Raw genomic sequence first — 12,910 nt, 5'->3', positions numbered from 1 at the left:
TTACTATAGATAGANAGTAAACAATAATTATATGTTATATTATATATATATATATATATATATATATATATATATATATGTAGCTTATTATATTTTATATACAAATGAACCTTGCAAACTTTCATGTTCAGTATTTATCTAGACATACTAGGTTTATATTCGTTTCTATTAATGTAGTTTAATTTTAATCTCGATTCAAACTCATGTTTTTCTAGCTGTAATTAGAATTAGAAAAAAAATGAAGAATAAGTTAAACTTTTAAAATTTAAACTTTTAAAGTTAACCTACATTGGCAGAAATGTACATTAAGTCTGTTCCATCAATGTGAGATTAACTTTAACCTCGATTCTCTTTATCTTTTTCTCTAAATTTTTACAATTCTTAGAATTAGACAAAGATAAAGAGTAAGTTAAACCCAAATTAAAGATACATTAAACCCAAATTAAAGTTAACCTTACATTAGTGAAACTGCTCTTTAAGGCCCAGAGAAGTTCCAAGATTAATGTAGGATTTGCTCACGTTTTTGCCACATTCCACGCATAGACTCTCGATCTCTGTAATTTCTGGTTCCAGATCATTAACAGACAACTCACAAAATATTGGCTTATTCTTTTCATTTTCCATCCGTCTCCCAGCGGTTGCCATTTCTTACTTTGAGGTTATATTACATTTTCTTCTCTCTTTGATACTCGTTTTCGGAGGTTATGTCGCATTAGTCGCATATAGTCGCATAGATCATCACACATGAAGCAGCTGTCGGCTGCTCGGACATCACATTATCAACCGAGGATATTTCGAGTTTGATAGTCATTGTTATCGATGGTCGCTTGTCACCTTTTGTAAAAGTGAAACAAATCGTCTCCTATCCGCTATAGTCGTCACCATCGCAGGGCGCAGCGTCTGCAGCATGCGTGAATGTGGATAGACGTAGTTGTGGATAACACGATCTTATTTCATCTTTTTAACAAAATTGTTCTCTTCTTTTCAACCTCCTGTTGCGTTACGATGATCGTTGATAAGCTTGGATAAAATATCTTACGCGTGAGTTATCAAAGATATCATATCGCGCTGGAACCTCAAGCCTCTGCTCAGACCGTTCAGGGAATATCTCACAACGACGTGCCATTACAGCCAAGAACTGGATCGTCAGATCGACTCGTCTAACGTCCCCGTTTCGCGGATGTTGCGCGCGCTCTTGCGAGGAACCAGGTCCTCTTGATGCGGATCGAGTCGTCCGTCGGGATGGAGCAGAGGTGAGTCATGATTTTATCGCTCATTCAAGGGGTTATGTTTTGGTGTAAACAAGACGATTAACGCACAGGTTGTCGAACCCGTCGAGACCGCCGCGTCAGATTCCACCGAATCACTCGAGGAAAAATAAGAGACGATCCAGCCGTAGAAGCAATCTGCTGGATACAATACAAGATACGTGGCCGAACACTTCACAGAATAATCAGGACGGTAGCCTGGTGCCTGGTATGGAGTATCCTCCAAGGCAGATGCTATGGCAACCGACAGATGTACAGAATGTATCGGGTAATGGACAACGTCTATTCACCGCGATGTCGGATCCGAGCGTCTGCGGCTATTCACCGATGCCTATGACATACACTATGCAGCCGGTCTCACTGCCTACAATGTACAGAATGTATCAGCCGATGCCGGTGCCAAACATTAGAACTGTCCACAGTAGACAAAGGCATCACTGTAATAAGCACTTGGCGAATGTTCATCCCAATGTCAATAGTGTTGTTAATGGTTATGGAAATCTGCAAGAAAACGGAGTTTTGGAATCTGCTGTACATATGGCCCTTCAAAACGGAGATTATGCCAGTTTACCACCTACTGCTAACAAAGACAATGGTGTCAATGGCGACGAACTCAATTCGGAGCATAGAAGATACTCTGATCCTGGATTGGGACCTGCTGGGCCATCAGCTCACTCAGACAGTGATGATTCCGATAGTGTTGAGAGTGGAAGTTCCATAACGACAATTAGCCGTAGTAATAAACTTGTCCTATCACTTATTGAACAGGTTTGTATTTGTTTTTATTTGAAAATAGATAAGTAAATATAATATATAATTAAATGTGTTCTATTATTGATATGATTATTTGTAAGATTGTTGTTAGTACTTGAAATATATAAAATGTATTTAATTGTTTAATGTGTGTATTCAATATCGTTTTCAAATTATTAAGATTTCTTTCAAATATTATATTGCAGATGACAGAGCTAAAAAAAATGTAACAACCAACTGTTTAAAGAACTTAGTGAAGCTAAGTCGAATGTAGAGAATGTAAAAGCAAAATTGGCACAATGTAGACATAGTACTCCTGCGGATTATCAACCTGGAATGTTATCAGGTAGATAATTCTAAAATTCATAATTTTTGTTATTAATTTCATACATCATATGGGACGATCATTACTCTGAAACATTGTATTATTTGTTTTAGAACTTATACGTGAAATCAGAGAAGCTAACAGGAATTGTGAAGAAGGTTTAGTTACAACAGTTAAATCTATGTTGGAAGAGAAATGTAATCAACAAGCAAAAGAAATGGACGAGCTGAAGGTATGTAAATAGAATTTCTTAATTTAATATGTTCTTCATATAATAGTATATAATTTTATACTATTTTATGTAATAATTGTTTTTTTAAACATGTTTAATTATGATAATTTAATATTTAAATTATTTTCTCAAATTTAGTGATATATCCTTCATCTTTGAATACAGAACTGGAAATAAGAAATAATTATGTTTTAATTGAATTCTATTTGATAATTATACACATTTATTAAATAATCTGTTATCTCGAATCTTATTGTTAATCATATATATAATAAATAAACATAAAAATATAAAAAAGCTTTTATAATATATAAATAAGATAGTAAAATAATATATAAAATAATTTAAGTACAAAAAAAATTTTGAGATTATTTTTATACAAAATACAAAATATTTTTAATTTTTCTTGAGCAAATCTTATGTTATTTGCCTGAATTTTTTATATGTAGTACATTAAAAATCTTTGACATAGCACAAATTAATAAACAAAAAAAAAATCTTTGAAAAACTAAAATTAAAGAAAGTATATGTGCGCTATAAGCATATGAAAATATGGGAATAAAAAACAAAAGTAATGAATCCTTTTTTTCTTGTGTCGTTATGCGGTTGTTGGGATTGAAATATGGTAATATGAGCTCTCTTCAATATTTTCGACATTCGCTCTTCCGGGTCATGGACGTAATGTTTGTGCAGACATTCTTACGTTTTATTTGATTAGGACAGCCAGGTGATCGTGGTACCTATTAGTCTTTTTTCAACTTTCTCTTTTTCTCTCTCGATTATCATATATATGCAAAATCTGTACAATTAATTCTATTTCCGCTCTTTTGTGTATTTCTATTTCTTATTTCCGTTAATGATTTTCTTAGTAAGTGATCTGTCGTGTGATTCGCTGCCAATGAATTGGCAGTAAATGCGATCAGAAATTGCTAGCAAATTAAACTCAACTGTATTCGTATTAATTTCGTATTTTTGCCGATAAAATCTACTGACATAATCTCTAATAGTAGATTAACACCAGAAATTGAGTAGAATCTATCGAATGCAGATTATGTTTATTTCTGCGGTTAATCTACATCAAACTGTCTTGAATTGTTACCATCATTCTACTAACAACATTAAACTTATACGCAAAATCAAATCTATAGCTTTTCTGCTGACAAAATTTGTTTCTGCTGACAGACTTTTGTAGAATCTGTTCTTGATAGATTTGGTTCTTAATAGACTAAGTTTATTATTTAAATTAATTTTACATTGTTGTTTTTATAATTGATATATAATTAATATATCATTTAATTTTTTCATATATTTTTTCAATGATATTTGTTGCTATAAAAATGCACAATAGACATAATAATAAATGTATAATTAGTCATAATAAATGTATAATTCTTTTTTATTACAAAATACGTTATACTATTTTTATTTTATTTTAAGTTATATTTTATTATTAAATTAAATAATTTTAATGACAGAAAAACGTAAATGATCGTGGTCACATATTATGAATTATATAGAAAAATCAATTTTCTTTCGTGCATGTGTTACTTTGATGATACGTAATTGTGGCATTAGAGTATTTCATACATTAGTACAAACACGCAAATGTGTCGTTATTACGTATATTCGCATATGCGTATCGATTTAACAACATAAAAGGAAAAATGTTGCATTATTTACAAATTATATTTTTCCATTGTAACTGCACTATCCATGTTTGTAATCACGCATTATAAAGTATATTTTTCTATTACATGTCATTACTAGCGGCAAAGTATAAAAGTCAATACAAAAAAAACGATACTTAAATGTATACAATCATTGAATCGAAAAAAAATTATTTAAATGTTTAAAATTAAAGAGATTATCGCAAGATTATTTTAACGTTTTTTCAAAAATTGGCTCCATGATCTATCCTTGAGAAACGTATCAGCCGATTAGGGTTTGCTGCACGCGCGACTTGATTCTATGAACGAAGAAGATGAAGGGAGATGAGGGAAAGGTTGAACTGTAGAGAGACGGCTGATAAAGTCAGCCGATATCGGAGAACGCAATGTAGACATAATACGAAATATCCGTGACGCGCGCTAAAAGTGATTAGGTTTCACATAAGGGCATCCGCAGTGGGCAGAGTGTTGCAGAGGCGAGAGAGAACAGGGCTGGGACCGAAAGGACGAGAAAGGAAGGGGGAATTGGGGAAGGGTGGAGAAGGACGGAGCGCACTTAGTGGCTGTCAGGGGCCTCTCCCTTGGCCTCTTTTTCCTCTTTGCCGTTCTTCTCAGGTTTCAACCATCCATTAGCCTCATCAGCCAAAGCGATGGCCGCCACCGCCATGTCGCTTGCATATTGGCAATCTCGTAATTGAACCTCCGGGACCCTCCATCTCTCTCCACGTCCATGTAAATTTTGCTGCACGTGAGAGCTGATCAAGGTTGCTAGCTCCTTTCTTTCTCTTTTTTTATACACATTTTCCAGCGTGTTGCGTTTACCTTTAAACATCGAGATAAAGTGGTTAAAATAGATAAGAAAAAAATTCAATTACATTCACAGTTTACGCTAATGTAAAAAAGAAGAGCAGTTTACAAGAATAGTTTAGAAAATGTTGGAATAATTCTATCGAGAATATTAGTTCCTCTATCTATTGCATCTTCAAGTTCACATACATTTTATAATACAAAATAAGTACATGTGTTTTATTTTTCATAATAACATAAAAAATTGCTTTAAGTAGTAAAGTTGTAACAAAAAAAAAATATGTACCATAATTAAAAAAAAGAATGGACTTATAATAAGATTTTATTCGCCTTGTTCAAAAATTTCTCTAAAATATACGAGAAGTTACTGAATGATATGATATTTTAATCGATCTATAAATATGAATAATATCATGTAATTTTTAAAAATTTTTTCTCGTTTAAAAAATTTTGATTGCTTTAATGACAACAGTTTCTTTTTTTTATAGTTTTTTTTTCATTATCTATTAGCTTTTATCTACTTGGCTATTAACGTTTTTATATTTTATTTGTTGCAGAATCAATTGGCGAAGATTTTAAAAGAAAAAGAGGAAAGTGATCAACGTGTCGCAAAACTGGAAGAGGAAGTGGTGGCACTGAAACTGAGCGCGACGTAAGTAAGCTTTTTAGCATTTGTAAATATTTAAAAGCTTGCTTTAGGTTCCAGTATTTGTTTTGTATTCAACATTGTCAGACAGTGTATAATTTAAAAGGCGCGGTAAAATATGATAGAGTGTTCCAGTGTATCTGATAAAGTTTGTCGGAAAACTGATTCCAATTATATATTATTTCTATGTAATCGACCATGGTTTATCACAGTTGTTTCAATTATTAGTTTTATTTTCTGTTTATAATTCCCACGCCTAGAAGCACAAGCGTAATTTTTCTCATACATTTATTTATGACAAAATTAGTAAATAATTAATATATCCAATAAATCGCGTATAATACATTTGATGTCATCTATTATTTCGTTTATGATTATTAAGCGTTGCTTAAGATCAAACTCTACGACGTCTATTGGAATCCGACAATAGCTTCAGAATAATCTAATCCTTTCTATGATAAAGTCATGTGTAAAATAGAAGACAAGCGAAGCCGTCAATGATGAAATATTTGAATCAGGACTTCTGGATGAATATCTCTATCAAGATATTTTATGTTATTATTTACAACGATTTTCTCTCGTTCTATTTTAACTATGTCAATTCAACTATTTTTCGCTTTATTTCTCGACGAATGCGATCCTCAAAATTAATTTACGATACCCACACTTCAATTAAATCAGTTCGCTGTTCCCCGCAATCAACGTCAATGCTCGCTTCTGACAAAAAAAAAATGGAAAGAAAAATCAATTCTATTCGCACTAGCAATGAAGGTCGCGAGATCGCAGTCTTCGAGGAGGAGAATCTGGCGCTGCGACGGGAGCTCCAGGAGGCGCGGGCATCCAGGACCCTGGCCGAGAACCACGCAGCAAAGTGCGTAAACTTTGCGGTATCCAGATCTGTCACGCCTGTAACTTTCGATACGCCCTGTATAACCAGCACCCCCGTGCGTACCGCTCTTACCGATACTCACTTCCTGTTCCCCGCCATCCCACTCGCATCGCACACATTCTCCATTTCTTCCGTTCTACATCCCCGTTCTGCGGAGGTGGCGACTCCTCCACTCGTCTCCGAGATGGCGAATCAATATCAAAATTCTACGACCGATTCCAAATCTGTATCCTGTGAGGATACGTCTCCGACGAAGGAAAGTACGTGGTCAGAAATGTCTTTGTCCTGTAAATCCGTCGAAACATGCACAAACAACAATATGGTTGAAGTATGGAAAACTATGAAATCATTAGAACATATTTGTGAATTTCTGGGCACGTCAGTATTGGGCAACTTTGATCAGAACGAAGCGCATGACGTCGACACTACAAGAAATGATGGTAAAGTAAAGCCGTTGATGACGGCTGAAGATGAAAAAAAAATGAAGCATTTATTAACTGATACCTCTGAGAAACCTGTCGATCAGCTATTCGAAATATGTGAAGCAAAGGAAATGCCATCAATGGAAAAAGATGAAGCACAAGATTTTGTATCATTTAAAGTCTTTGAGAAACAAAAATATCTGCCGGAAAAAATGAGCGACATTACGTGCGAAGTAGAGAAATTGATCAATTATTCGGATAATCACAATTGTTGGCAGAAATGGTGCAGGTTTCACAATCAGCGAGGCAGCTTTAAGAAACCGCGACGAAAAAAGGGAAATTTAAGAAAGTTATTCAGTGAAAGCGATAAAGATCCATGCCAGGACACTATGCTTCCGACCGATCCATTATGTTCTTTCGAGAGCAATTGCAATACCGCGGACGAGAACGAAGATTGTTTTTCTAATGATGGTCGTACAAGTCGAACCATCACCGATATACCGGATGTCGTTGTGATCGGTGGTAGCTCCATCGTTCCGAAAGATCTCTGTTCGACAAGAACCCTGATTTCCAGAACCCAAACAGCACCTTCACGTGCCACCTACACTACCGCCTATATCTAAATTACGCGCGTACGCGCGGGGCCCCGAGCAAAAGACAAAAAGAAAGTCATACACCATGCTACTCGTCGCCAATATTCGCGAAAGGGGGCTTCAAGGGGCTTTTTACTAGAGGCTACTACTATGTATCGAATAGCACGTAGGTCTATTATTCACTCACACTCATCATGCATGCTTTTTCATACGTCGTACTCATGCCTCCGGCACTTCGGGGAAATTACGTCATTCCCAGTATCCGAAGAGATTCGAATTTTTTAACATAAATCGTATGCTGAAATTATTGGTATAAGTTATTTTTAGAGAAAAAAAATTTACTTTTTTTTTATTTCATAAATTTTGTTTCTGACTTTGTTACCGAGCTCTCCTTTTACATACACAGTGATTCTAACTTACTAACAATAGTATAGTAGTACTAATAATATGATTTAAACTGTAAAATAATAAACAGAATTAGAGAGAGAATTAGAGAGAGAAAGAGAAAACTAATGTAGATACTGGAATAACGTAATTCATCTGCACCACATTTGCGACATTTCGCAGCACTGTTTCCGTAGCGTTGCATCTTAAAAGGAAATTGGAGAAAGACGACTTTCTGCTAACCAGAAATAGGAATTTTCAGTTTATTATGATCGTATAATTATATTTTTCATTTTTTTTTACATATATAAAGCGAAGTATTTTGTACCAGTATAAGGAACTGTCCTTTCATGGAAAAGAAGGTAAAGGATAGTGACTGATTAGGATTAATAACCAAAGGGTTTTGCATAGATCGACGTAGCAATTATACTCCAGTTGCTATTTATTAAGTATGCAAACACTTTAATACATTGTCATTATTTGCTTTACACATGCTTAGCAATTTTATCCTGTTAATTCGTTATGAACACTTAGGGTGCGATTCTGTAACTATTTTACACGCTTACTGACAATTGTCATTGCGCAGCTTTTTCACTATATAAAATATCTGCGCAACGACACGTGTAAAACAGTTACAGAATATAGCCTGCTTCTCTATCTGTAAAGATAACCATAAATATATATCAGATGTATGTAAAAAGCCCAAATATGTACAATAAATACATTTTTTCATAAATTTTTATATTTTTATGATACAATATATATGTTAATTAAATGTTATTTAGCAGCATATCATCATCAGCTTTATTAGCATGCTTTTATCTGTATTATATCTTTTCTACATATACTATATGTTGCATATATATTTTTTATACACCTGTTATTGTTCCTGTATTGCTGTATGTGTTATGTTTTATTAGTCATATTGCATATTCCTATTCTCTTAAACGTCATAAAAAATTTAATTGCTGTTTGCCATATTTTCTGCATGATTTAGAAATTTTAAAACTTTCTATTGATTTGTATTTATATAACTATAATTTCTATAATTTAAAATAAATATAGAAGTTTATATTTATACAACTATAGCTTTCTATAATTTTATAATATTATAAATCTTTAATTCGAATATGTTTTTGTTGAAAAGTATGTTTCTCTTTTGTTTATATTTTTTTAGATTCGATTTAATAAAATATTGTTATATTTTATTTTGTACATTAAACACAATGTTATATTTTATTTTGTACATTAAATACAATGTTATAATGATGAGATTTAATTTTCATTAATTGTTATACATTTTTCTTTCCAAAATTATTTTTTCATACGAACTATAGCATGAATGTATATCTTGCTTGCATGACTCTTCTGCTCTTCAAAGATCTGTTGATTTTTTTTCTCTCTTGGAAAGACCTCCCAGTGCACGTCTTAACAGCAAGCATCGAATCGCACCATTTTCTTCTGTTTTCTAGTCGGCAGCATGGCTTTCCGCTGAAACTTTCGCTTTACTTTCTGCTAAAGAATTTGTTGGGCAAGTCTTTGGATGTATTAGCAAATGTTTGGATGCATTAGCGGTGGAAAAACGGCACGTTCCCAAGCCGGCACGAATGAATGTAACGTGACACGAAACGTAATTTGTCAGACTGGAGAAGCTGGTGAAGATACTACATAAAAAGGTGAATGGTGCCATGGCCACGGAAACGATAAACAGGATTTGCGACGTCCTGGCTTCCGGCGTGTGTCCCGTTCCTGAAGACCAGGCTAAGGAATCAATAAATCAGGTGCCGGTATCATCGTCATCGTCTGAAGACGAAGCAGAAGGTGGCAACGACAACGACGATGATGATGAAAAGCTGGATACATCCAAAAGTGAAAAGAACTTATCAGTCGCGAGCGATTCCAAAATTACACTCGTGATAGATAGCGTAAATTTATCCGGACCGGTAACCGATCTTTGAGTATATGCATGTGTCGGTTGTTGCGTGATTGTTGCCTTATAGATACATACGATGAATACGTATTACGAATATGTATAACTTAAAAATATGACTTCACGAAATTTCTACAGCGATTATATATGCAGAATCGCTAGCTGATAAACTGGTTGAACATAAGCAAAATATTTCAAAACATAAGCGATTTTCAAAATATTTCTTTTGTAAAGTCATCGCAGTGATTTTATAAAGACAAATATGTGAATCCGCCTTTTATAAAATCACCACGTTTCGATTTTACAATATGTATTTAATCTAGAACTCTTTCAAAGTCATTAATATGTGTGAATTGGCAAGAACAGCGTATAATCGCTTTCATCGTAATATGTTAATTATACATTGCTTTTCTATAACTATTCTCGCGCGTTATTTACCTATTAGAGTATATTGGCAAAGATATTGTCATCACTTAAAACTTTATACGTCATTGTCTTCATTTGAAATTGTTTATCTGTTGTCTCACCAATGATCATTACGCATCTTCGTTAGAGAACGAGATCAATCATTAATAAATTATCGACTGTTATTATGACTTGTTCATTAATTCGTATGTATTTTCAAAATAATTATTTATTACTATTAAGCGCTGTTCTAATTAAGCGCGTAATTTTGTTAGACATATTGTTTGTGTGAAATATTTCTACATTATTAACAATATTGAAACCGACTGGAATGCGATTGCAGGTTAAAAGATAGATGATATTTGCTTTGCATTTTGATATGGCTAGAATGATTCAAATGCGTGATCAAATTTTTGAAAATGTATGACTTCAAAAATATTATTGTTTTTTTTTACAATATTTTGCATAACTGCACATATGACTCTCAAATTTGCTTGATACATAACAAATGTTATATTTTCAATCATTGCAACACTGTTTTTTTTTTATTACACTGTCTTTTCCTTTCTTCAATTTTTCTTTTTTTATTAGTTACCTTTTTTTTAGTTTAACCCTTTGTAATTCCATGGTCGATAATTTCACAGTATTTTAGTTTGACATATGCTTTACGGCGATTTCCGAAAACAGTTTTCCAAATGTTCGAATGCACGATTTGCAAACTATATTTTTTAACATCCATAAATTCCTTTAAGTAATATAAGTTAAGAAGTACACATTAAACTATGTTAAATTAAACTGAGGATGAAATTGTTCAATCTTATTCATTTTCAAGAAATAATTGGGACCGCGAAGGGTTAATACTAATTTCTCATACTTCATCTGTTATCTTACCACCAATGCATCTTATCTTATCCACTGCTCATTAGTATAGATAAGCTTGCTCGACAATCATTGTTGCGTAAAAATATACTTTTGGGACATAACACGAAAAGCATTCCTTTTTATGCATTTTAATTAAAGCTCAACGCAGGTATATACAGATTTTAATATTAATAGATTGTACACGTTGAAAATATTCCTTTCAATGTGTTTTTATTTTCACATCTATCCATTCTTTTATGTATTAATATATCATTCTGATCATTTCCTTGAAAAAATAGCTCGATATTTAATTTTTAAGCACATAAATTCAAATATTTCGTTGATACATATATATATTCCATATCTTATAGACCTACTTTGTATTTTATAGCAGCTGTATGTTAATTCTTCTTAGTCGTCTTCTTCGTATATTTATTATAAATTATAAGTAGATTCCGCGTATATTTTAAGAAAATTTTTAAAGGTACTTACAAATTTTTTTTATTATCATTAACTGTCTCGTGCGAGAGATAAAGTATTACGTTAAATGGACTAATGAATTAATTGGCACAGTTACCGCATTATCGTACAATTTTGCCAAAAAAATATCTTAAAAAAAAAATACAATTACATGATATAGAAATGCATGAATTAAAATCTTGGCTGCTAAGATATTAAGAGAGTTCCCAATTTTCACTCTGATTTAGAAGATTCTGTTTTGCAATTTTCTGCCTTTGAATCACACTTAGACTATCACAGTTTGTACATGCAAGTTTATTTATCCACATATATCATGTCTTCGCCAGTACTGTTTACATATAAATATTTTTATGGATATTCTGCGGTTTTTATAGCAGATATTCCTACCGATATATCTCCCAACTGGCAATAAATACGTAGACGTAGTTTTACGAGTGATAACACTCTATACGCATATCGTAAGCAGATATCGTGTCATATTTTGTATAACTTTTTGTAGAAGTCAATCAAATAAATTTCGCAATACTTCTTCGCATGAGCTAATCGATATAGGTACGTCATAACAGAGGTTTGGACTGTATTGAAATATACCGTTATTATCCATAATGAGCTCCATAATGAGCACTTGTTATTCCGTTTTACTTCACACAGATCAATAGGAGTTATTTGTACTAAATTTGCTCCAAACTCAAGATAATAAATTATTGCTGCGATAAAGTAAATCTATACAAACTTGTTCGGTAAATATCAGATCATATCGCAAGTCTCACATGTGCCTCCATGTAAAATGTAATATCCATTTTATATATCTCGCCGTTGGTACAGTTTGTTGAGATATTCTGCGTTCTTTTAAAAATAGTTGGATTAAGGAAAAATTGATAGGAATTTATACCGTTATATTATATTCTTTATCTTTGAAAAGAAAATAATCTAGAAGTAACCGATAACATTGAAATATATTGAAATTGCTTTTAATTTTTCCTTTTATTCTAAATATAATAATAGAATCTAATGCCTCTTTAATGTGAGACAAAAATATTGATCTATTTTAATTTTAATAAATAAATTAATCAATTTTTTAAGAGAAAAAAGGAAGGAATAAATAAAATTCTAAAACTTTCAAGTTAATTTTTGATATTAAAGAATTTGATAATTTGCAGCATAAATTCCTTTCAATTCTTTTCAATTCTTTTTCAAATCGTGAACATCATCATCATTTACATTATCATTTACAGGCTAAATTTATTA

At 32.6% G+C, this 12,910-nt stretch overlaps 2 protein-coding genes across 2 annotated transcripts in view; one reads left to right on the top strand and one right to left on the bottom strand.

Annotated features, from left to right (window-relative positions):
* Positions 1-645, bottom strand: part of LOC105620724 (zinc finger protein ZPR1) — a 2,460-nt gene extending 1,815 nt beyond the window's left edge. Inside the window, exon 1 of the mRNA XM_012202219.1 lies at positions 520-645. Coding sequence (XP_012057609.1) covers positions 520-645 — 126 coding nt within the window. The remainder of the gene's footprint in view (positions 1-519) is intronic.
* A 573-nt stretch (positions 646-1,218) lies between these two features.
* LOC105620734 lies at positions 1,219-7,632 on the top strand. The gene is given in 7 exon segments (XM_012202229.1): positions 1,219-1,253; positions 1,322-2,036; positions 2,228-2,239; positions 2,241-2,367; positions 2,460-2,578; positions 5,610-5,704; positions 6,462-7,632. Coding segments are annotated over 7 exon segments (2,274 nt in total).
* The last annotated feature ends 5,278 nt before the right edge of the window (positions 7,633-12,910 follow it).

This window comes from Atta cephalotes, assembly GCF_000143395.1.
Source record: "Atta cephalotes unplaced genomic scaffold scaffold00002, whole genome shotgun sequence".
NCBI lineage: Eukaryota > Metazoa > Arthropoda > Insecta > Hymenoptera > Formicidae > Atta > Atta cephalotes.
Note: the sequence above shows the minus strand (reverse complement) of the source record. Positions and strands in the feature narration are given on the sequence as shown.